Source organism: Pygoscelis adeliae, unplaced genomic scaffold (genome assembly GCF_000699105.1).
Source record: "Pygoscelis adeliae isolate BGI_AS28 unplaced genomic scaffold, ASM69910v1 Scaffold45, whole genome shotgun sequence".
Taxonomy (NCBI): Eukaryota; Metazoa; Chordata; class Aves; order Sphenisciformes; family Spheniscidae; genus Pygoscelis; species Pygoscelis adeliae.
In genome coordinates this window covers 13,373,547-13,399,651 of record NW_008825114.1, presented here as the reverse complement: position 1 = coordinate 13,399,651, position 26,105 = coordinate 13,373,547, and the positions used below count along the sequence as shown (strand labels likewise).

At 41.4% G+C, this 26,105-nt stretch overlaps 1 protein-coding gene across 1 annotated transcript in view; it reads right to left on the bottom strand.

The window, feature by feature from the left end:
* Positions 1-1,361: 1,361 nt before the first annotated feature.
* NTRK2 (neurotrophic tyrosine kinase, receptor, type 2) overlaps positions 1,362-26,105 on the bottom strand; it is a 190,387-nt gene continuing 165,643 nt past the window's right edge. Inside the window, exons 15-16 of the mRNA XM_009328121.1 lie at positions 2,799-2,957; positions 1,362-1,945 (exon numbers count right to left, since the gene is read on the bottom strand). Of these exons, the coding sequence (XP_009326396.1) occupies positions 1,760-1,945; positions 2,799-2,957 (345 nt within the window). The 3' untranslated portion in view covers positions 1,362-1,759. The remainder of the gene's footprint in view (positions 1,946-2,798; positions 2,958-26,105) is intronic.

Sequence of the window (26,105 nt, the reverse complement as noted above, 5' to 3'; positions counted from 1 at the left end):
TAAAATATCCCCAACACAAAGATGAAGGACTATTTTGATCTGGCTCATATCAATAACAAAAAGAGAAAACAGAAAGAAAGATCACTTTTTTGCAGTAACGCCCCCTCACAGAGGGAGGCAAAAGTCTTGAGGAACAGGTAAGGTAGGTTTTCATTTGTAAGAATTCATATTAAAAATAATCCTAACTCTAAATTTGAAATTGTCAACTTCTGGTTTGAAAAATAACAGGTATGCCCATGCAGCTGTCATCAACACAGTGGCCATGCAAATGTTGTACACATACAGTGCCAATCCAACTAAAAATAAATTATTTAAGAAAGACTGGATGTTGGTAATGACAGCACTAGTACCAATACAAACATGGTGCTGAGCTCAGGGTCTTTGCACTCTGAATAGTAAGCCATAACCTCAGAGTAATTTGTTTTCTCTAGAGATCTCTATCCCCTGCCATGGCTCAAACATAGCCAGTGATCTCCATGGTTTAGATTATTCATGTTATATCAGCCTATTGTATCTGTAACATTGTAAAGGCATTTTAACATGGCTAATGTCCTCCATTAGCCTCTTCTAAGGAAATATAAGTTATATCGTTATGAGTTCACTATGCCTACTAGGGTGTACTACAACATGAGTGATAGTTTCTGCACAAAGGGCATTAATCGACAAAGACCATGCACAGTTTTGCTTGCACGGTTAAAAAAAAAAGAAAAAGGATTGAGGAAGGAAGGAATATGCTGCTGGACAAGCACAGTATAAGATACACCTGCCCCAGCATCTATAGCTTGTCCTATCTTATCAAAATCCTTAGTTTCAACATGTGATCCTGAAATTAATACTGTACATTAATAAGCCTAGCTTCAGCCTTTATTAAAAAAGACCAGCTGGAGAACATTTTTATACGAGTGGCATGACAATAGCCTACCAGAAGACAAAATAAGGGCATGTGTTTAGTTTATCATGTTGTAACGTAATTGTGTGCAGTGCAGGCAGCACCTTTTTCCCTTTTACTTGTATCTGGCAATGAAAGGTGCTGGCAAAGCACCTCCTTGAACAATCCCTATAGTCCTCAGAAAGACTCTTCAGGAAAGTGCTAAACCCCCTCTTGCCGTCCATCAAATAATGTCAGTGTGTTTTTGTGGGGTTGGGTGCCATTTGATCCCCTAGTTCCTCCAGATAGTGTATCACACAAGACTGTCTTCTTTCCGTCTGGCTTCATCTCCGCAAGGAACATGCTTCACGTAGAGAACACCAGTCTTCTTTTTCCACCCACATGCCAAAGCAAAAAAATTGAGGTGAATCCATAGAAACTCCAGTAGCTGTACAGCAGAAATCACAAAGTTCGAGTCAAATATATTTTTCCCTTTTTTTCATCCACATCAAAGGCATGAATACAACAAGGCATTGTTAGTTGTGGTGGGCAAACTGAAGAGTCTGCTGATATAACAGATCAGGTTTTTAAGGCCTTTGTCTATGCAGAGTTACAATAATGCAGAAGCCAAATTGATTAGAAAGACAGGAGAGAAGAAAAAAATGATAGAAACTGAAGGGGGGAGAGAGAGAGAGAAGAAATACGTCTCAGTAATGTCTAAAAAGTCAATACTGTGTCTACAGATGGAGAAGTGCACATTGCTTGCCCTTTGAAAGCTTCTCCGCAACTTTGTCATTAGTACTGTCAAAGTTAAGAACACATTTTAATGGAGTTCAGCGGCAGTTGAACACATTCATTCCCGCAGCCCATAAGAAGAAATGCTAGGAGACTTTAGCCTAAAATATCCAAGTAGACTGGAGATGCCTTGGCCAAGTTCTGGAGGAGGGAATGGATTTCTTTGATGTTGAGCCTCATGTGAGGCTCCCGTTGCCAACAGCCCAGCATCAAGTCATATACTTCCTTGGGGCATGTGCGAGGTCGCTGCAGGACTCGGCCCTGAGTGATGCACTCAATCACCTATGAGAAATCACAAGGAAAGGATCAGCACAGTTGTGCCAACTACGTGGTGGTCATCCATGGAAGAGTTAACTGCTAATCGCCACAGCAGCCTCACTGGTGGCAGTCACCCCGCCAACTCTGCCAAGGGCTGTGTTTCTCGGTATATGCATGAACAGTGGGATGCAATCTGGAAAAATAACTGTAGTGTAAGCTGTCAAGGAGCAACAACTTCACTAATGTCAAGTTCACCCACGTTGCCCCTTCCTCTCATAAGGGAATGATAGCCAGGAAGTAATCCCATACCTCCTCTCCCTACACATCTATCAACCTCACCTCATCTCAGAAGGAGGCTGTTTTCACCCTGCTCACACAGAGCATCAGTGCTTCTCCCTCTCTCCTTCCTTAAACTTGTGAGTATCACTGTGGCTAGTCTCTGGAAAGGGGTTACTTGTGCTGCCAAGAGATCTCCAGATTTTCAATCTTTTCAAGAATGATTTTGGACAACCACTCTGCAACAATGACATATATGATATGGAATTGAAGTCACCCAAAGCCTGTTCAGGAGATAGCTAAGCTCCTTTTCATTGCCTCATGGTCTTTCTCAATACCCAGAGCAGATTCTATCCTATCCAAAGAAAAAAGCTAAATTCAAACTGGTATAGTTGCGCTTGGACAACTTCCATGCACCCTAAGGAGAAAAGGGTAAAAAGGAAGAAATTCAACCACGAAGTTCATGACAATACCATAAATACCTGATATCAGGGGTTTTCCTTTACTAAATAAATTTGTTGCTGTCCCTTCTCCAAAGAAGCTACACCAATAGTTAACGTGCCAGCCTTCCCAATGCAGTTTGAGAATGTATTACACACACCTCGTTGTTTGAAAGCTGATACCATGGCTGTTTGCCATAGGTAAAGATTTCCCATAATACAACCCCCAGGCTCCAGACATCGCTTTCTGTGGTGAACTTCCTGTACATGATACTCTCTGGAGGCATCCAACGAATGGGCAGCATGGTGTGACCCCCAACCTGATAAAAACAAATGAAAGAGTCAGAAACAATTCCTCCAGACCCTGACAAGGGAGAGTATCAAGACATTAAATAAGGAGAAACCATGGTTTCTTTTTTCCCCATCTCATACCATTCACTTTGAGGAGCTTCTAAGAACTAGGGATTCATGGCCCAAACTCCTCCCCCCCCAACAACAATCACTACCATGAAGGTTTCTCAACAGAATCTCCAAAGACATTGTTTCTGAAGTGCAAACTCATCTTTAACATTTACTTGGCACACTGTACCCAAGGAACAGGAAGCTTTATAAAATCATTAATTAACTTAGCCTACCAACCCACTTTAAATTAGGCCGGTTTTACTCTCCAATTTAACACTCAGGAAACTAAAAAAGATTCATGAAATGAAATCTGCACTGATGATTCTCCTAGAAACTCAGCGACATCAACTGAAATCCATGAAGACACAGTAATCTGCCTGCATGACACGGTAGCATCAGGATCTGTATGGTTTAATATCCTAATTCTGAGTGAATTAAAGCAATGCTATTTTCTGTTGATATTTTCCAAAGTTAATGCATCAAATTATTTTGTTCCACATTAACTACCCAGTCCTACACAGCTTTAAAAAAAAATTCAGTCCTTTTGATATATTCCCTTGATAATAAAGAACGTCTAAGACATGGACTTCTATCCCAAATCAACTCATGTTGAATGGGATCTTTCACTGAATGAATGCCTTTCTGAAAGACTCTTAGAACATTTTTCATTTTCCCCAGAATGCTATACTTCCTTAAAATTAGGTTTTCTAACCTTAATTTAAATTTTAAAAAATCTCTTATTTTGAGTTTCTAAACAATTTATTGTTCCTGATATGTCCCATTCTGACTGGATCACATCAATAAAGAAATCCACTCAAGTGCTTTTAAAATAGTGTAACTGCTGAGATACTGTGATATAGGTATATAGATATTATGATTACTTTTGCATCAAGACAGCTGTGAATATTTCCAAGGAAGATAAAAAAAAAAAGGAAAGCTTTTTCAAGGACATCTAACTTTTGATTAACTCTCATTTTCTTGTCTGAAAATGTATTTAGTTATAAAACTACATTTGCACTTTCAAGAGTCTGTCAACTCAAAATATCATTTCTCCTTGTGGGACTTTACATTTGTTATAAATAATGCCCTCCTTGTTCTCATGTTGAAACAGCAAATGGAAGGAAAACCCAACAGAAGTTCAGTCAGGATTCACATTATTTCTAAATCATACAGAACACCCATTTCCAGCTATTTGTCAGTAATTCAGCGTTAGTGCGGCATACCAAAAACACAGCTACAGCTCTGAAAGCTCAATCCTGTTCCGTGCATCGCCACAAGTCAACTCTTGCTACTGACTCCATAAAACCAGAAAGTCATGCTAAAACTTTCATAGACTTGGTCTATTACTAGGCTCTTCTTCTCCTCCCCCTACATGAGATGTCATGCGAGCGATGGAGGAGTATTTTCTGTTGGGATGCCGAATGAAAGGCAGCGCTCCTGACTTCAGTTCCTGGCTACATTGCAGATTTGCTTCTGACTCAATGCAGGTTGCTGTGCACAAGTTTCAGAGCCATTCAAAAGGGGACCCAATTCCTGCGGCTTTCCACCTAACTTGAAAACATACATATGAGCACTCCATTGACAGAGAATGGATACACATTTTTAAGTGCTTTGCTCAATTCGGCCCATTCATCTCTGTGTTAGATTACTCCTCTGTCAAGCAGACTGGCTGTAAGGCTCTGTGCATCAGTATTTTTAATCATCTTTGACCAAGAAGTCACTCAATAATGTGGAGTGTTTGAAGTAACACATGAACATGCTGAGATGCAAACAAAGCTTCAGTTTCCCACCTATCATAACCTAAACTGATATAGCAACCAAACAGCTCCAAATCACCACTTTTATCCCCATCTTGAGAGGTATTTCATTAGAAAGTCAGAAAAGTTAGTCCCTTAGAAACATGCAGCCTCATACACCCAGACAAAGGGCAAGTGCCATTAAAAGATGGTTAGTGATGAGAAGCTTTTGGTCTCATCAAATATTAAAATGTCTCTTAGATCTGCTCATCATATAGCCTCTGCTACTGGTTCTTTTCAGCAATTTCTTTGACTCATTTCTTAAAAATAAATGAAAGCTACAAAAAATAAAATGTGTCTCTATTTTTTCTTACTTGTCACATCTTACATCAAGAGATTTTGAAAAAGCATTAAAAAAAACCACTCTCCAAATCTTCTTTTCCCATGGTTCCTTGCTACAGAACCATAGTGTATTTGTGGTAAGACTTTATGCTGAGTTTCCAATGTCATTCAGGAAAATGAATGACAGACACACCTTTAGAGCGATGATGGTAAATTGCCACCAAATGATGGCTCTGCGATGAACCGATCTGTAACATCACAGACCTAGCTGTCTCCCTTTGCAGTCATAGCAAGACTGACTCATCAGTATTGACACCAAGAATTTGATTTACAGATAAGCATGAGCCACAGGGCTCTTTGGTGTTCTTCCCACACCATCTTGCCTGGAGCTGTGTCCATTTCTGTCCCTGAAGGCAGAAGACTTCACTGGGCAGAGTACTTGTCCAGGACTGAGAAGTTCTGAAGTCTCTCCATCTCTATCATTGCCAGTATCAATCATTTTAGGCAAAGTTACTTCCAACACTTCAGCATGTTTGTGAAGATAATATTTCCTGCCTTGCAAAGTATCAATAAAAGTATTATAAGTGCTCTTCTTGCCAGATGGCATTGCAATAAAGACAGGGTATGTGTGCAACACTGAGCATCACCTGTGGCAGGCTGAGCATCTATCCGTGGTCCAAGAGCACCTTCAGTTTCAACTCAGATTTCAGTTCAGCCACATCAAAACCACAGGTCAGGGCCTGGCCAAAGGCACTTTTTCTAAATGCACATTTCCTTCTCTATTAATGATCAGAGGTTACTGAGTCAACCCTCACTCAGCTCTGAAAAGCATTAAGGGTTGTGTTAGGTATGTGCTTAAAAGGAAGCACATGCTTCAGAGCTTTTTTGAACTGAAGCCCAGGACTTGACACCACTGTTCACAGGATGCCTGAAACAAACTGCCAGACAGTTGTGAGCTTCTTTCGATCTTTATTGGACTGGTGAGTCCAAGCACCCACAGTTGTGCCATACTAGCAGTAAAGAGATGTGGAGCGCCTTTTTCCCATTGTTGCCAAACTCTCAGCAAGGCTAAGGGGTGTTTTCCAAGAAGGATCAATGAAGGAAAACATGTCTACACTGACCAAACTTTAAAGGTGCTGAGTGCTTCAAAGGGATGCCTTCTGCGTATGCTTTAATAAGAAATGCAAGTATTACACACCTCTCAACTATCATCAGCATTCTGCAGGATAAAGTCCCTGCTATGCACTGTAATTGCAGTGCTGCTTGATACATGTAATTTTAAAATGGTTGTGTGCTAAGCAGACTACAGTTGCAGGTAAATAACATCTTTATATTCAGTCTAGCTAAGGTTATGACAGGTTTAAAAGCATTACAGTTTTAACTTAAGATGCTATCACTTTAAAATCCATACTGTAGCTGTAAAAATGCTGCAAAAAATGACCATTTTATGGATACAAATTAGGGTATTTTTTTCTTGATGCTTACCTGAAAGCAGCTGCATTATTATGGCTCATTTTTATTTAGAATTGCACTTCTACAGATCCTTTCTGGGACTTAAGTACTTGCTTCCAAATGTCAGTTTATGAAAGCTCCTTAGCCCAGCCATAGCCTTGTATTACATTCACTAGTTGCTTTTACTAGCAATATTGGGCTAGAATCTAAACCAGAAAGCCTGGTGAATTAGCTTCTGCAATGTGCAAACTATCCACAGGGAGGAGACTGCTATGCCAGATCAGTGACCTATGATGTTCTCCAAAGAAGCACTTCCAAGGGGAAACCACCACACTGTCCCATGTATGAAATGTTGCACTTTCAACAATACAATATCATTCCACTTGTCACCACTTTCAGCACTCATCTTTTAAATGAATTTAGCACTTTGGAAGGTGCCAGATAAGATAAGCCAACCTTGAACATTGTTTTCATCTATTTGCAAATGTCAAGCTTCAAGGATTGCTGTAGAAGCACCATGTCTTAGCCTTGAAGCAGGGCATCTGATTTTAGAGTTTGCTAAAGTTTGTTCACTTTCTGGCTTCATATGTTCCGTATCCTGCTTCACAGGCACTAGGAAATGATGAGGCTTGTCTAATGCAGAAATTTCAGTTTTAAGAAGGAAACCAGGCCTGTAGTACAAAATTCTGTGGCAGTTGATTTTTGTTGCCCAAAGGTCTGCATCCATCCATCCATCCATCCATCCATCCATCCATCCAGTGTAAACCCAGCTTTCTTGCACATTAGTATTACTGCTACAGGGAAGAGCCCTCAGCTGGTAACACACAAGCCACGGGCTGCAAAAGGCAGAAGAAATAATGTTGCTAAGATGACCACTCAATCAATTCACACCAGGTTTACGCCTTACTCATTTGTACCATGAAGAGGGAGGGCTGAATGGAGTGGCCACGCTTTTGCAATGCATGCCAGCTGCAACCTGGGCTTACCACAGCAGCACTGGGGGCTGTGGTGCTGAGGGTATGACAGAGGGCTTTGGGGCTCCAGAGCCATGCTGTAGGGTGCTGCAGGGGTTCACCAAAGGACATGACGGGGACTAGCTGGAACAGGGAGTAATCTCTCTTCCTGCTAAATGCTGGTGGCTGTATTTGGAGAGGCTCCAGCACTCCTGGAGAGGACGTCAAATCCAATCCCCAGCTTATGCAGACATTGTCTTACATAACCCTTTCCCCATTTTTTTTCAATTTCTGGCTTTAAGTAGTTGATTACTCTGAATTCATGCAGTAAAAAGCACAGCAACCAACTGCATAGCCTTGGAAAACAGACTTCCTCATTTATGTTCCGCGTTCCCAGGTTCCCACGATTCCCACAGCGTGACATTGCAGTAACGTGTCACACGCTTTGTATATTCTCTAAAGACTAGTGATGCTTTTTCTGCCAACGGGATAAAAGTGATTTTTTTACTTTGTGAGCCCAATGAACCTGAATGACTAACTCATGGGTTTCAGCCCTGATCCTGCCCAATGCCCTGTCTGGCTTGACTGCTGCATCTCTCCAGGGCCCTGCTGATCTCAGACCTTTTGCAATTCAGGGTGATAGCCTTGAAAGCAGAAACAGAGTTCAGCATATGCTTAAATTAACTGTCATGTGACAAGTGTACACTCTGTCTCTTTAATGCAACTGGATCTTTGTTTGTCACATCGGAACGAAGCTATGCCTTTTGATTCATTTGTTCACCCCCTCCTAAAAAAGCATCCTATATACTTGCAGAATTACAGCGTTTCAGGGTAGTTTCGCTATTTATGTTTTGGTCTTCTGACTTGTTTCCCCCTCTCAGGATGATATAACCGCAAAGAAATTTTCTCTGCAAAAATTATCATGTCTTATTGCTAAAACTGAAAACCTCTCCACTCTTGGTGAACATCTGCTCTTTCCCCCTCATAAAATGCTGGCAAACGTTTCTCTCAGCACAAGAAAAAATCAATAATTGTTATTTTCATTTCTTCCACGCCTTGGCCTTCCAGACAAAGTCAATGTCTCCTCTTAAAATATCATCAGTCCTGCCATGTCCACTTGCAGAAAAGCAATATATTATTTTCACAGTCATAACAAGCCATCCCACTCCAACACGAGGTTACTGAATTATGAAATAAGGCACATTATTAGCCAATAGCTGAAGATGTGTCCTTTCATTTTCACTTTTAACCCTGCTTTAGTTCATGTCTATTCCAAAGGGGCTTATGTCTAAAGTTCTTAATTAATTCTACCAAGGTCTTGTCAGAAAACTTAAACAATGTCTAGAACAACATTTATTAGACTGTAAATTCTCTCTTCAGTTGTGCAACATCAGTTCAATATTGTGTGTCAACTTTGTATCGCTGGAGATAAAATTCTTCTCATTAGTCTCTATGAACCCATGAGCAGTATGGAGAAGATGAAAAAAGATCAATTACTCAAAGAGTTTCACGTAACACAAGAACCAGAAGACAACAAATGAAATTTGTAAATGGCAGGTTCATAACAAACAAAAAGAGGCACCCCGTCACATAACGTACAGTTGCTTGTGGAACTCATTGCCACAAGATACTGCCAACCCCCAAGGCTTACCTGGGATCAAAAAGTGATTAAACACACTCATGGAGGTGTTTTAATCTGACAAGGGCTATCAAACACAAAGATACCATCTCTGGCCCAGGAAGCGCCTGAGCTGCAGAGTGCTGGAGGCTAAGAGAGTACATGAGGGAAATATTAATATATACTTAACCTGTTTTCCTACTATTCCACAGGCACTGGTTACTCACAGTGACAGAATCCTGGACTAGAGGGGCCTTTGGAGAAGCTATTCCTATGTTCTTACGCAGATGGGCCACACATTGCAATATGCAGTTGCTCTCAGCAATGCTTCTTGAGGGCTAGAAATGATTCTGCCAAAGTGTGGAATGAAGGAGAGATACCACATGGAACTAGAATATGTGAGTGACCTAATGTATCTTACAATTCAGCATCTTCCAAAGACCTTTTCAGATGCTAAGTTGAAAGGAAATAGAAACTGTATCTATTGTTGAGTTTTACATGACACAGTATCATATTGGGTCAGCCAAATACACAGGATAATTAATAAACTGTAGTAGTTACTGCATTACAGAGCACTTACTCTTCCAAGAAATGAAGATGAAGTGCCCTGGAGGTAAGATCAGACGAGTGCTATGAAGAAGGTGACATGATTCACAACTCTGATTAAAAGAAATGTCCCCTATCAGAGGGACAGAAGGAAAGTTAACTGAGTAGAAATCTGCAGCACTGAAAAGTAATGAATTTACAGCTCTTCGGTGTCCCAGGATGAAGTGTGTATGAATGAAAAAAAGAACTCTATTCCTTTAAGATATCATTTCTTTACTTCAAAATGAGAAAAATTTCTAGTATTAAACAATAAATCATAATCTAAGTGAAAAGAAAGGGAGGTATACTGTGGTAAATAGAAAGGAAAGACAGTTTGAACAGTATATTTCAACGAATTCAGTGGACATATAGATCTGAAGATGGGAATTCAGAACCTTGGTGAAAAAGCAGGGAGATGGCATTACTGTAAGCCAGAGAAGACTTGGCATGTTGAACCAGATGACCTCTCCTTTCTAAAACATCTTGTATTCTCCTAATTTGCCTATCAAGTTATGCCATAGCGTACAGTTACTGATCACTCCAGCGGGTTGACTTGCAACTCAGAATATTGAACTCACGTGAAGTCCTGTGTTTTGCTTCACAAAAAGTTGTCACTACATCACTTGTACCCTACCACTATTTCCACACCCGAGTGTCTGCTGGTTATACCAGTGGATGAAGAGAGGTATCAGGTACCAGCAGACAAGCAGCTGGAACAACTCATGTTAAAATCCTCACAGGCTCTGGGATGATCATCTAACATGCCCAAGTCAACTGCAAAACAATTTTGCAATGCAATATTAATGAACTACAGCTACTGATTTTCAAAGCAAACAGTTTACAAAATATCAAATTCTACTTTTATATTAATCCCAACTAGTCTGGGCTACCAGGGCCAAGGAGGTTTTAAAAATAACCTTTAACATGCATTGGAAAACTGACCTCTAGAAGTCTGTACCATAGTTGAAATCCTAACTTCTGTTTGCTTTTTTAAATAGGGGGTTTCAGATGTAACATGATGAGATGCTAGCTGAACTGCACAGTCAATATCAACAAGTAGGACCTGGGGGTGTTGGTCGACAGCCGGCTGAACATGAGCCGGCAGTGTGCCCAGGCGGCTAAGAAGGCCAACGGCATCCTGGCCTGTATCAGAAATAGTGTGGCCAGCAGGAGCAGGGAAGTGATAGTGCCCCTGTACTCGGCACTGGTGCGGCCGCACCTCGAATACTGTGTTCAGTTTTGGGCCCCTCACTACAAGAAGGATGTTGAGATGTTGGAACGTGTCCAGAGAAGGGCAACGAGGCTGGTGAGGGGTCTGGAGAACAAGCCTTATGAGGAGCGGCTGAGGGAGCTGGGGTTGTTTAGCCTGGAGAAAAGGAGGCTGAGGGGAGACCTCATTGCTCTCTACAACTACCTGAAAGGAGGTTGTAGCGAGGTGGGTGTCGGTCTCTTCTCCCAAGTAACTGGCGAAAGGACGAGAGGAAATGGCCTCAAGTTGCGCCAGGGGAGGTTTAGATTGGATGTAAGGAAAAATTTCTTTACTGAAAGAGTAGTTAAACATTGGAACAGGCTGCCCAGGGGAGTGGTTGAGTCACCATCCCTGGAAGTATTTAAAAGGCGGGTAGATGAGGCGCTTAGGGACATGGTTTAGTGGGCATGGTGTTGTTGGGTTGATGGTTGGACTCGATGATCTTGGAGGTCTCTTCCAACCTTTAATGATTCTATGATTCTATGATTCTAAGTAGCAGTTACTCAAGGGCAGACTCTGAAAGCCAAGTATCATACCACATAAGCCAGTTTGTGTTCACTAGGAAATCTCTACTCCCGATGTCAAGTCTGAAAGCTATTTCTCAAGTACGAGAGATCACAACCTTTTCCCATATTTATTTTACTGAAAACCACATTTTTCTCAAATTTACTGTAGCTTAATGTAGCATGTCTGGCTCTTACAGGTCATGTCAAATTACATCACAGGAGAAGAGGGGAGCAACAGAGCTTGGTTTGTAGCTTTACTTCTCCCTTGTGTGTCACAAAAGTGTTTCTATAATGTACACTGCATCGGAGTACCACAAATTTTAGTTGAAATGTCTCAGATGTTCCAGTTCTTTGAATTCTGTTAGATAGCCTCTCCCTCTTTCCATGGGTGGTTAATTTATCACATGGCTTACAATACCAAGATTAACAAACTGCCCACACATATGTGAAGCAACAAAATGAGCAGAGTCTTTAGTTTCACAAATCCTAAGAATACATCTTTCCCACAAGTGAAAGAGGTTGTTTTGAACCACCAGTGCAAAAGGGAAAGAAGTCAACCATTTTATGTCAGCTACTTTGGCTTGTTCACAGACTACCTGTATGATGCTGGGCAAGTCATGTCAGATCAAATCTGTCAACTACTGACTGCCTGAACAGAGTTCAGAGATGTACTCTCTCCAGCCAGAAGCATCAAGAAGGCAGAGCAAGGATTTATGAATTAAAAGGAAGACCAATAATCGTACTATTTCAGAGAATTAGCAATTGCCTTTTTCTACGAAGACCTATCTCTACTTGCCTAAAGAGCAAAGGAGAAGTATGAGCACAGCCACAGTCCTGATCCGTTTTCAGTGCCCACACTGGGAATGTCTACACTCATAGTGTCAACAGGCTAATCTAAGTCTATGCAGATAGACAGCCACATTGGCAGGGACCTGAGAGAGGCTAAATTATACTGGTCCTCAGCCAGATGCTAATAAACAAGGCAATGGCAAGATCCTTGTGCTCATTTTCCTTCTTTTCTGCAGTCTTGATGATGTTTTCTGCTTCTCACTTTCTCTGGGCCATAATTTGTTTACATAAACTGGAAAACACAAGAGAAAAGTTTCAGTAAAATAGAACAGAAAAAATTCTCTGTTGCTTTCCTTCCATGAGTTCTAGTTGTTGTCTCCTCACTTGTACCGTGACATCATTCTATGAGTTAAACAGGCATTTGCTCTGAAATGAGGCATCCATCAAACAACACGCAATATGGTCATTAAAAATACCAGTAACTGCTATTACAAAAAAAAAATAAAAATTACTCATTCCTATGGAGCTTGCAAAATTCGAAATTGTTCTTATCAAATTCATATGTTGAATTATTCCTCAAGCCATGCTTAAAATATTGTTCTTGGACACAAGAGCCAAAGTGTAGCTCAAGCAGTGCTGAAATAATTTTATAGTTCTTGGCTGAATTTCTACACTGGTGTAAAGGGAGAATTTACACCAGCAGAGAGCTTGGAACCACAGATTTGGGTTTTGGTTTTGTATTTGGTTTGGGTTTTTTTTCTTAATTCTTTTCAGTGCCTGTCTCTAACCTCAGCACTGTCATTTTCCATTTGGGAAACATTATACTGCATTGTGTATACAATGGCTCTTGGAATTCACATGACTGCATTTGTTTAACACCAACACTGAGCTATAAATTCTGCCTGTGAATGCTGAAGCATCTTTCCTTCTGTCTCTAAAAGAAGGCCAGATAATCTCCTGACATGCAAGAATTCACAGAAGGTGTCAGTCTAGTAAGAAATGCCCCCTAAAATTTCCCTGGGTGGATCCATTCCCTGATGGCATGTCATCACAGTGGAGGTTTGGCTTTCTGACATAAAGCCTGTTGAACTTGCTCATTACTAGGCGATCCTGGGGAACAGAGGAAGATCACAGCAATCTTTGAAAGTATTTAGAACTCTGCATCAGCATTGCTGCATTTCAGGTAGGGGCTCTCTGAAGATTTAGCACGCATGGATTTCCACACCAGACCATGGATTGTGCAATGTACTCCTCACATCCTTCATCAAATGCTAGTGGTGTGCAGACAAAGGAGAAGAGGTGGGTGGGAAAGAAACCCACAACTACACCTACTCTCCCTGCTTTTCCCTCACACATTTTGCAGTGCCCCAAGGGAGCATTCTGGAAAATCTTCTACCTCCTCCTAGGATGAAGCTACTCCTTACTCTAACCATGCAGCACTGAGGGTGGTTCCTTCCTCATGCATGCTCACCTTCCTCTCTGGATGAATAAGAATCCTATTAAACATTGAGTCCTCTGCTCGCTGCACTGCTGTAATACTATAACTAATTCAAAATCAACGCATAAACATAATTTTAGTTTCACTGCTCAAATAAAAGTAGGATCTGCAGTAAAACTGGGAGCTCAAAGGTTAGATGCCACATGTTTTTTAAAAACAGGCTACAATTTTACACCAAAGTAGTTAGGACAGTCATTTAGTTTTTTGAGACCTCCATTGTTAAAAGTGCAGGTCAACTGTACGATCTTCAATATAAATCTTACATGCAGCATTCCCAGACTCGAGAGCTGCCTAGATTCAAGGAGGTCCCAGAGACATTCAAAATAAGCCCAGTGGGAAATTAATGTCTCATATTGTTAAGACAACATATTTCAATTTGTCTGAGGTTTTCTGAGATTGTCTACAGACCCAGTGTTTTGGACAGTTCAGGAATACTTAGAACTAGGACTCCCAAATCAATCCCTGTGAAAATCTCGTACTAAAATATTTAAATTATGCTGGGACTAGTTTTTTGACCTATGCTTGTATAATGCCTAGGTCAATGAAGTCCTGATCTACATGAGGCTCCTACACACCCTTGCAGTACATGTCATACATAATAATACTTTTTCTAGTCACTTGTAAAACATTACAAATGGGCTTACCGTAGCAGCTGCACTTTAACTTGGTTATATGATAGTGGGTCACTATAGCCCTAATACTGTTTGTGAGTCTTGGTACTTCAGAATATTTTTCATCTGCTTCAGATGAAAACTTTTGAAATATTGTTCCATAAAGCCTGCATTTCCTTTTAAAGTCATGCTACTTTATAATACTCTTTGGACATGTTTAGGATGATCCACAGAGTATTATCAAATGCAGTCAATGATGTTCTTATTAAAATGTTATGTGCTTCAGGCCTTAGTGTATAGTTTTCTTTGTTTTCTTGCCAGGCAAATCTATTATTCTTTCTGTGTATTAGGCTGTCACCTTCACCTAACCCTGCATCCTGGCCTCTGTGGTTATTTCCATTGAAAATGTCCCTGGATCTTGTATCCATCACGGTATTTTCATTTTATGGTTCACCATGGCCTACAGGAAGGGGGTGGTTCTGGGGTTCCCATTAGCCTTGACCCCATACTTAGGCTGCAGCCCCATTGTATTTTCCTTTCCTCTCTGCCAGATAGGAGTACCCCTTCAAGACACTTCAGTCATTGAGCTAGCTAAGAGGCTTTTTTTAACCACTAAGATCTCTCCTGAAAGGATCTTCCTCCTACCATAATGATTTTGAGTTTGGAAACCCACTGTATTGTGCAAGACCCATTCTGTACAAATGCTCCAGCCTTCCAGGACATCCAAAATGAGTGTTATACAAGTCTCATGTTCATTTTGTCAGCTGGCTTATCACTGAGTAGCTAACATTGACAAAGGAGGGTGCCTTGCTGGCATGGCAATTCCATGTGAATACTGACATTTTAAATGAATGTCCTCCAAGTTGCTGAACTGTGTATTTGATCTGTTTTAATTTTCTTTTCAATTCTTTTGAACGCTTTGCATAGTTATCTTTGTATGAGTGATTGGGTGCTCTGTTGCTGAGAACCATGAACTAGGTAATGAAACAACGGGATTAATGCAAGTTCTTGAAGACTCCATCACAAAATGTTGTGTCAATTAATTTTGACATGTTACTTACATCTAGTTACATAGGATAATATTTATAGCATGATAGTAAATGCACTGCAGTGTATTTGATAAGGGTATTTAAGTCTTACGGTGATCTCACTGTTATGGTCAGTATGACACCTTTACTGGAAAGCAAGAGGTGGCTCCAGTTTTCTGTGAGAATTGTTGAGTTAGGGAAATAGTCAAGTGGGGGTTAGCCATTTAAAACCCAAAAATAATGCTACATGTGCTTTCTTTGCCAGTTCTGAAGTGATAACAATGAGTATCATATGTGAGCCAATAAAGATCATGCTTCTATCAGACAGGAATTAAGTCTGACAATTCCTGAACAAAATTCAATCCGACTTCTTACTCTTTAAGGTCAGACAGCTTCCCAGCATCCACGTCCTCCTGTGACAGGCCTGACACAATAACGGCAGAGGGAAGTTACTGCGTCCAAGACTGTCTTGGCTCTAGAGAAAGCAGGGGAGAACTATCCCTGTTAAACAGGTTACTCCCCCTGATGGGCACTTACTCAAATAAGGGCCTCTTTATGCTCAGCAGAAGCACTTTAATGAAGAAGCATATACTAAACAAAGCAACAACTCAACAGCCTCGCCCTGGGGATGGGGAAAGGAATCAAGATGAATACCAACAGAAGAGAAAAGAGGGTGTGGGGATGGGAGGAGCACAGAGGGAGGACAGGAGCTGGAGAAAAAAGCAAAATAGTCACAACCATAGACCAGGGCATGCAGGAATGGATGACCAATCAGCCTTCTGTCTATTGCAAAGTGTCTCCAATAAGCAAGCACACAAGCAGTCATCAGTGAGCACTATGTCCCACATAATCCTCTGAGTTACTGCACTCAGTCCCCTTATGAATGGGCTGAAGCCTGGGAAGACTCTTTCAGCCCTAATCTTGCGTGTGCCTTTCAGTTATTTCACTAAATACCTGGTAACATTAACAGCCTCCTGCATAAGGTGACCTATGGTCAAAACACTGCCAAGTTACAAGAAGCCTCAACCCTTTTCTGCTTCAGCGAAAAGAATGCAATATTCAGAATGAACACTGCTGAAAAGAACACAATATTCAGAATAAGAATAATAAATATAATTTCACCTCTCCAGCATGTAGGACACAAAAACTGCAGTGTCCTTGCTCATTTGTTCTTCCTCTGCAAGAAAGGGGTAGACAATAAAAGAGAGTAAGACAGGACCAGTACCTTCTCCAACGGAACACAGAGACAGCTTTCCACTGCCCTGCAAGACCCCACGGGCCCTTACTGGCAGGGGGGACTTCTACTGTCTCCTGAGGGATTTCACAGGTTGTGAGCGGCTGTCAGAAAACCTTGATGAAATTGTGCTTTTCAGCTGCCACCACCAGAAATAGGGCTTTCTCCTGAGTCAGGGAGCACAGCCTCTCGGGGCGAGCCTCTGGGCTCTCCCTAGGTGAAACTCACGCAGAGGTTTGGGGAAAGAATCACAGCATGCAGACTGACCCCAAATTTCTAGGGGTTTTGGGATTATGTCTACCACCACAGGGAGTTGTTCCCTCCAAAACAGTTAATGCATTTGCATTCTGTCTTGCAGCAGAAGTACAGCTTTTGGTTCTTCTGCATTTGCACCAGGAATTTCTTCTGCAATGCCTAACACTGGGCCAAAAGTCCTTTATCATTACTATCCATGTCCTTGTTCTCTGAGAAGTCTAAGTTGAAATACACAACTGCAAGTTCAGCACCTGTAAATATCTTTATTATTTCTGTCCAAGGCTTACATTCTGTGATCATGCTTTAGCACTAAGGGTCAAATTAATCTCTGTGTGGCCATGCCAAGGCCATGCCATGCAAGTCACTTATGATGCCCTCAGCTGGAGGACAAGGGAAGAACTACTATACACTTTCTGCAGATTATTAGCACAGGGATGGATGCCAATCACTACAATATATTTGCCACAAATTCAACTCCAGAATAATTAATTTTAACATGATATAATCACGGGAAAATCTTCTTATCATTAATATTGTCAATACTGTTAATATTTAAAGATATTTAAAATTTAATATTTGATGTTAATACTACAGAATACTATCACTGTTGATATTAAGTATGAGAATAATAGGTATTACGTATGCAAAGAAAGAGAAAAATGCACTAACTTAAATGAAAGACAGAGCTGCATCTGTAAGCATGGGCTGGGATGCAGGTTCTAGAATTCAACCTTTTTCTACTATTCTAAAGAAATGGATAATACTTTTATATTGTGCAACGGTATCCAGAAGCAGTCCATGTGGAACTGAGCCCTAGACCTTTTTGTTCTGTATTGCCAATACAAAGAAGAAGAGAGAATAATTAGCTCTGTAAAGGAAGAGATGGTTGCATTTAGTCTCAGGACTGATTGATGGAAGAATCACAATAACTTTTGACTATCATGTCATGACATTGTGATTCAGAAGTATCAGAAGCAATAGAGTGTGAGGATGGGATAAACAGAGTAAGACTCAACAAAGCAGCAGAAAAGTTCACCTTTTACTTCTTCTGGACTGAGAACATCTCCCCTTAAACTTCTCTTTCCCAATAAATCCAAACTGATTTATACAAACTTCTCCCTAGGCTACTTACAGTCACCTTATTAATCTATTCAACAAAACCACAGTGGTCAAAAAAAGACATTGTACTCTTTGTGAGAATTATTGATGTTTTGAAATGCCTTTGATTCTGTATCAGGCAAAAGTACTGAACATTTTCACAAAATGAAATATTTGCAACACTTTTAAGCAAGAAATTTTGAAATGAAAAATGTTGGTGTTTTCCAGCAAAACAAAACTGCCAGATGCTCCCAAAAGATTTCAGTTTGAATGGAAACTTAAAACAAAATGTACTCAGATAATTAAAAATAAAATGTGACTGATACTCAATTTAGGTCACACATTCTATACAGCATGTTTTTTGGTATCGTGCATCCTCTAAATTGGTTCTGAAGTGAAGCAAAGACCTACAGAGGTCTGTTAAGAAAAATGTCAGCAGTGTCTGCTGCTGGAGGGCTGGGAGGTGGAAGGGAACATCATGCTTTTGGAGGGCAGCTTTCTGCAGACAGTGGCACCTCCTTGAATCTGAGGGAGCCCAACATCCAGGGGATTCCCAGTGTGTTTTGGGCCCTGGGCAGTTTGGCACGGTGACAGGTTGGCAGGGGCATGAGAAGCAGATCAATGCAATACCACTAGTCTCTAAATTATTTTCATTATAACTTCCAGGAGGAATTCCTGGAGGAATTCTTCCCTTGCTCAAAACTGCTCCATGTATACAACTCAGATACTCAAGATCTGCACTGAGGGAAGGCACATTTTACAGAGATTCACAGGAAAAAACAAACAAACAAAACTTCACACAAGATCAATAAATCATGTGTTAAAACAACTGGATCCCAGGTAAAGCACTAAAACATACTATAGGGAACAAACATACATTGGGAAGGGAATGGATTACCTTACAGCCTAAACAAAAGCAAGGAACAACAAAATGATTAATTAATAGGCAAATCCTTCTGAAATTTCTCTACGCATATTCTTTCCATGGAAAATGAAATGATGGGAGAAAGTGATCAGCAGTTGTTAAAAAGAAAATTAAAATCTGAAATAGCACCAGTCAATGTCCTATTAAGATACTTAGAATGCTTTCCTCTTAGAGATTAAATATTTCAGCACATATGTATCACAACAGAATTAAACCCTCTAACAATCTCCAACTGTCACATTGCATTGTTTATTCAGAAACACTGCAAAACATTTATAGCTCCTGTACAGCTGCATAAAATACATGCAGCTCTGACTGAAATGTTATCAACCCAGGACAAAATATTGCGATCATTTAACAGAACAGAGAAATCTAAAAAAAAAAAAACCAGACTAGGCCAAGAAATGAAGAAAAAGACCACGTCCAACAGAAACTGGATGCTCTACAGGAGGGGGCAGCATGTCGCTCGGCATCACAAGTGGAATCTAGCAGAGCCCTGTTGTCTGCCCAGCCTGGCGCTACAAGCTAAGTGGCAGCAGAGAAAATATCGTATCTTCATCTGAGTTAAGCTCCCCTTCTCCTTCCCCTCTCTGCAGTTCTCCAGCTGAACGTCACTGTGATATCTGACTGGTTATCAGATGCACAAATTTCAGAATGTGTAATTTTTGTCTCTGTTCCTGCCCAACAGGAAACTGGGGACTTCCCTATTTCTGGGGCATTTAGCTTGCGGGGTGTGAATGATGCCAGAGAGCTCATCTTAAGACAGCAGGTATGTGGCCGGTGTGGTACCCTCCTTGCTGCCTCAGCCAGGGGCAGCTGCCCTTCAGCTCCTGCCTGCTGTAGCCAAATGCCTGCGACTCCATCTCCCCCTGGTCCACTGTGCAGCCAGGGCACCCCTACCACTGCCCACCTTTGTGAGCACTGCCTGCCACGGCAGCCCTGGCTCTGCATACTAATTGACACATTTAATGACTTTCTGTTGCTCTCCCTCCTGTCTCCTCCAGAGCTGCCGTCTGGGAGCAGAGGAGCCCGGCTGCCATGGAAACCGAGCCTCCAAATGCCCTGAACCTGCTGTACCAACCTTTGGAGAAGATTCCGGTGGTGAAGCTCAAAAAAGGGGATGCTCGAGGGGGCGCAAAGGCGGAGGAGTGTGAAGGGGTAATGCTGACCTTGGCGGGAGCAGGTCTGGGCTGTTCTGCCAAGGCCCTGCACAAGCTGAGTGTATACTGGGCATAACAAAGCAGACATTCAAGGGAAAAACAGATTAACCCCCTATTACCTACATTTTTCTTCAAAATGTTTCAAATGCTTCTCAACCCCATTCCTCCTAGTCTGAATCACATACCCCTAATGGATGCACAGGCCATGTCATCAAAGGGGTTTTGACAATCCCAAATATGACTCACACATCCAAAGGACTGTTTGTAGTAAGAAAAAGTGCTGATTACGGTGAGTGAAAGGTTCAAGGGGGCCTCAGGCCCTCCACAGCACAAGCTGGCAGAGGACAAACCCCTGCCTAGGCAGTAAGGCTGTGATCCCGTGCCCAGCCTTTCAGTCCTGCCTCCCTTTCCCAGGCTAGCCGCGGGACTGCAGTCGCATGGAAACACAGCCTTTGTGGCACTGTCTGTGTGCGCTGATGGCTTTTCTGGGCAGGCACCTAATTCAACTCCAGCTCTGTGTCCAAAACCTTTCTGGACCCCGCTTCAGGCTGTGTAGCAATGGGAACTGCACTTTTGTCCTCAATTCTGCATCCTGAGGATTTCTGGGCATTCTGGGGTAAGATGAGTGTACACTTAAATCTAAGCTAGCACCCAAATTTCAGCCTTTGAAGGACACCTTCACTTGCACCCAGTCTCCTTGTAAGCTTTCAGGTCAGCAGCGGAGAATCTCCTTGGGTGTCTTTTTTCTAAGCAAAGTTCCCCATGATATGATTTATTCATGCAGGGAGCCGTCAGAAGGTCAATAAAACTGGCATGCTCCCAAAAATACACAAACAAACAAAACAAGGAAGAAAAAAACCCCCACTGTTCTTTTAGTGGAACATTCAGAAAATTTTAGACTGGGTCAGCACTTTTCTGAAGATTAGATGGAGCCGATTATATCCCAGGCAGACCCTCTCATGCAAAGGACGTAACAAGTGTTTCAACTCTCATTCTCTGTCCCAACCACTTGAACAACCAGCTTAATGCTGGGAGTTTACTTCAGATCCAAGTCAGAATGCACCGTGCCGTGAAGCGGTGAAGGGTTTTGGAGCTAAAGGGCCCAAGACACCCAACAAAGGCCATGCTTGGTATTCCTGTGAGGCAGGGGGATCTATCACAGCGCAGGCTGGGGAGCACAGTGAGACAGGTCTTAGGCATGACAACTAAGGACAGCCCAACCTGCTTCCCACAGGGATATGTCCTCTTTAGCTAAGACCAGCAAAAGGAGACTTCTGCTTGGATTTTTTCTTTTAGAGACTTATGTTGTCTTGCACCTGATCTTGCCATTAAGGAGACAGAATTCCCACTGACTTGAAAAGGAAGAGGACTGCCCCAATATAAATTTCAATACACTAGGTCTGTCACACCTGAGTTGCTACTACAGCACAAATTGGTGCATAAAAGATGGAAGAAGTGCAGAAGGAGTGTTTGCAAGTCACTTACAAGAATGCCTAACCTAAGAGAGAAAACTGTTTCACAGGGTTTGCAGCACTTGCGTAAGCCTTCCCTCTCACACAACTGAGAGTGATTTTATTAAATAAGATTAATATTTGAAACAGAAAATGTTAAAGGATTACAGGAAGGGAGAAAGATTTTTTTCCAAGCAAATAGAGAAGTTGGTTGTTAGTGTTACCAGGACCAAATGGCATTCACCTGAGTCCGAAGGTATGCAGGTGGGAAACTGCAGGTGTATGACTATCATTAAAAAGAGCAACTGTGCCAGAAAGTTGATGCATGTATAAAAACAGTCTGTCTGTATCTTTCTGAGCAAAGTGGAAAACAAAAGCTTCTGTAGAAAGGAATCCCACTCTACCAGCCTAGTGGTGGCCCACAGGGTATTCAGAATGAATGTGAACAAAGGTGATACAGCAGACAAAGCATATGTGGATTTTCAAAACACTTTTGCTAAGGCTCTACATTAAAGGTTATTAAAAAACCTAAGATGCTGCAGGGTTTAAGAAAGGCCTTTTTATGGACTGAAGGCTGGTTAAAGGACAAGAAGCAGCAAGTAGGACTTCAAGGTCACTTCTCAGGATAGAGAAGAGGCAGTAGTGGAGTCCCCAGAGGTCAGTGTCAGGACCAGCTACATTCAACATCTTCATCAACAGCCTGGAGACCAGAGAGCATTGTCAATTAGTCCAAGTGTGGGGGTGATACTAAGCTCTTGGAGAGGCTTTTGTGAGAAGGATCTCAAAAAACAGAGAGTGGGCAGCAGATGAGCTTCACACAGTTAACTAAATGCATGATAAATACATGTAATAACCTAGTAACCTATGTTTACACCCAGCAATGGCAGCTACAACTCAGGAAAGAGATTTTGGAGCCATCTCTGACACCAACAGCTCAGTGAGCGGCAGCTGCCAGAAAAACTCAGACATTGAGCATCACCAGCACAGGTACTAAGAACACGGCACAGGGCATAATTCTGCCACATTACACAGCCATGGGCCTCCCACAACCTTTAGTGCTGTGTGCAGTTCTGGTCTCCACAGCTCAAGGAGGATGTAATGTAATTGGAGAGGCACAGATAAGAGAACCAAAATGCTTACATTGAGGCTTACAAAATCACTAAAGTGATGGATAAAGTGAGGTCAATCAGCAACAACTGCAGAACTGTTATTAGCAAAGTCTGAAATACTGTAATAAGAGGACACTCAATGAAATTAGTAGGAAAGAAGTTCAGAACAGATAAAAGTAAGTATTTTTTACATAATGGGTATTAAACTTTTGGAACCTGCTGCCACAGTTATGAAGGTAGACAGTACTGGTAGGTGCAAACAAGGATTAGACACATTCATGAACAACTGGTTCATAAACAGATAGTAATCGGACCTGGCAGGAAAGCACCCTAATATCCACCATCCACAGATTATAGATTCTGGAACAGCATTAGAAAATGCCCACAAAAAATGGCCAGAGATAGGGCAGATAGCTTACAAGCAAATGTGATTTACACTTAAGAACAAGCTCAGTCATTTCTTAGAAAGGCTGGAGAGTCACATGCATATTGAGCTTGCTTGGGCAGGTCAGGACAGTATCTGCCTTGTCAGAGAGAATTAGGCCAGAATGGAGAGCCCCATGTATCTATAAGATGTCTGATTTTGAAGACAGGCCCAGTTTGCACCTCACTTTATTGCTTATTGTCATGTACCATGTGCATTTCACATCAGGATGACTGGGTTAAACCCAGGGAATGAAAAATCTCCCTTGCATGTTGAATTAAAATGTAATGAAATGTTAGATGATCTTTGGTATTTTACAAGTCCTAGGGAGTTGGGTTTCTGAGTGGGCAAACATACTTATGGGTAGTGGATAAAGGCAGAAGCATTTGTGAATGTACTTCATCAGTGCAACTGATCACGTTTACATCTGTATCATTCCTGCATAAATTTTTTTTATATCACATATATGATGTATAAGGGGTTTTTTTTTTTGATCTAGAGTGAAAGATTCCAGCACCACTAGCAATCTAAATATGCATTATGGAAAACATTTTTAATTACAGAATCTAATAAAGTTTTTCCACAGAACCAGTTTAATTCTGTACATTTGCTAGACTGTGCTCTGCAAATGAGGGAACTGTTACATATTTCTTCTTAATCTCATCACTCAGTGCGTGGCCACTTGCCTAATTTCTTTCACAACTAACTTTATGCAAATGTAACAGCTCCTGGCAACGTGTCAGCAACGGGATTTGACCATGGAAGGTTCAAATTGCAGCAGAGACACCTGGTTCCTCATCTACCCGACTAAGCTGTCTCTCAACTGCTATGCTGAAAGAATGTAGAATGGGCCAGCACTGGGAACAAGCATCGGCATAGTGGTTACAGCAAACCTGTTGCCTTTTTGCTGACTTTCAGAACAGATGCTTATCCCACTTGTGGGATGCCCAGGAGGAGGATATGCTGCTGCCTTGGTAGGAATACAATGGGAGAGCTGTGGCAGGAGGGAACATAGCCCGTGTTTCTCCAGATACTGATGTGGGAGCCAAGTTCTTTTCAGCAGTGCACTGGAGTGGCTTGGGCAGTCATGCAAGCCCAACCTTAAGCAACGCAGTGGAGAAGACTATGAGGACCTTTTATGTTGGGAAGTGTTTAGCAACCTACCCCCATGAAAAAAACAACAATGTACAGATTTGGGTATGCACACTCCCCTGCTCTTTCATGCACATGAAAGAACCAGTTTTAGCATTTACACATAAAAACCTATTGAAACCAAATGAGTATCTATGACTTTTAATTTCAGGACCTTAGTCCGACATCCTGGAAACTGTAATGATTATGTTTTTTTCTACAAAGCAGAAGAAAGTGTTGAGGTGAAGGGCTAAAAATTGCAAGTTATGAATTGAATGCCAGAAGAATTCTGGAAGGACAAGTAAACTTTTTGTTTTGTTTGGGTTTCATGGGGGTAAGGGATTTGCTATTCAGAGGGTAGTAATCTTGAAATAGCTGCCTTGTAATAACTATAATTTAACCTGCCTGTCCCCAGAAGTCTCCAGGCTCCTTTTAAATTCTGAGTAGTTGCTCTGTAAAAGGCAGAGGATCATCCTATATAATTAAAATTACAGCTGCAGAGATACTCTCTGGGATTTCAATGCAGAGCAAAAGCTCCACTGCCACCCTGGGACTTGTGTTTCCTGCTATTCAAGGCTCCCAATGCTTGCAATGAAGAGCAAGACCAGAACAATGCACCCAAATACCTGCTGGAAATCAAGCAGCTGATTTTGATGCTATTCAACCTGATCCCAGCCTCAGCAACAGAAGAAAGGATGAAGTGAACTTTAAGGCAACTTCCATTGGTCCCTTTCTAACAGAATTCTCGTTTTTCTAGGTGTTGTAGGAAAAGGTGGAGTGAGACAAAAACACCATTCACCTTTTAAGAATAACAGGTATAGGTTTGCTTTATTACACCTTCTGCTATTATATCCGACAGGAAAATTAGGCTTTGTCCATTTCCCCATCTCCACCATGCAAGACTCAGTTACGACTGTCATATGGGTGTCCTGTTTGTCGTATTAGTGTTGGACTGCTGCTCCCTTCATCATACTGTGGATCTCCAGCACTTGAACAGACCTCCAGAGCTTGAAAGCTCGACAGTGGCTAAGGTTGTAATGGCTTCACACTCTCTGTGAAAGAAGCTTGGAGCAGGGCATATAATATGCAATAATGAATACGATGAATCTGCTATACATTAAAACTCCAGTGAGAACCTGGCATAAACCAGCATGAAGACTCTATACTCTTACCACTTTGCATGCAAAGCTGTAGCTTTTTGACCTAAGAGGTAACTTCCACCTCGCTGAAGCAGCAAGAGTCATAATAAAACTTGTCACAAATAGAAGCCACTCATGTTTTTGAGAGGGGCACGGGCTGAAAAGGTAAGTTCAGCCTTCTTGAAAAAAATGAAAATGTGAAGAAAATAGAAGGGAGAGATACAGATGGAGCAGGAGAAGAACATTTACATGTTTTCATCCTTTAAAGTCTTCATCTGATTTTACCTAGTAACAAATGGAGGACACCGGGAAACAAAAAGGTCAAATCAATATTTGCTCTGCCTGTGGTCAAACAGAAGCATCTGTAAAACTAGAACCCAGCTGTCCTGGAATGTGGTGGGTTAAAGTCTAATTAAATCTAATCAAAGTCAAGGGAAGGGAGACTGCATGCAGAGTTAAAGAACAGATTTCCCCAAAGTCATAGAGAGGATACAAAGTCAGGCCTGATTTTCTGTTATGTGTGTGGTTTTGTAAGCAGTAAAAGAAGCTAAAAAGTTACAAGTAAGAGTTGCAGAGGTACTGGCAAGTATTTTCATAAATAAGAAATATTTTATCTTCAAAACTTTTTCCTTGCCATGAAAAATCAGCCACTTGAAGCTGTCTTTTGCAAATGCTAGTAACAACACTTTGAATATTCTGTGCAAACTAAAGATGGGGTGAACTGATCCAGACAAAATGAAGTATCTATGTTTGAAACTGCTACTCATGTTGAC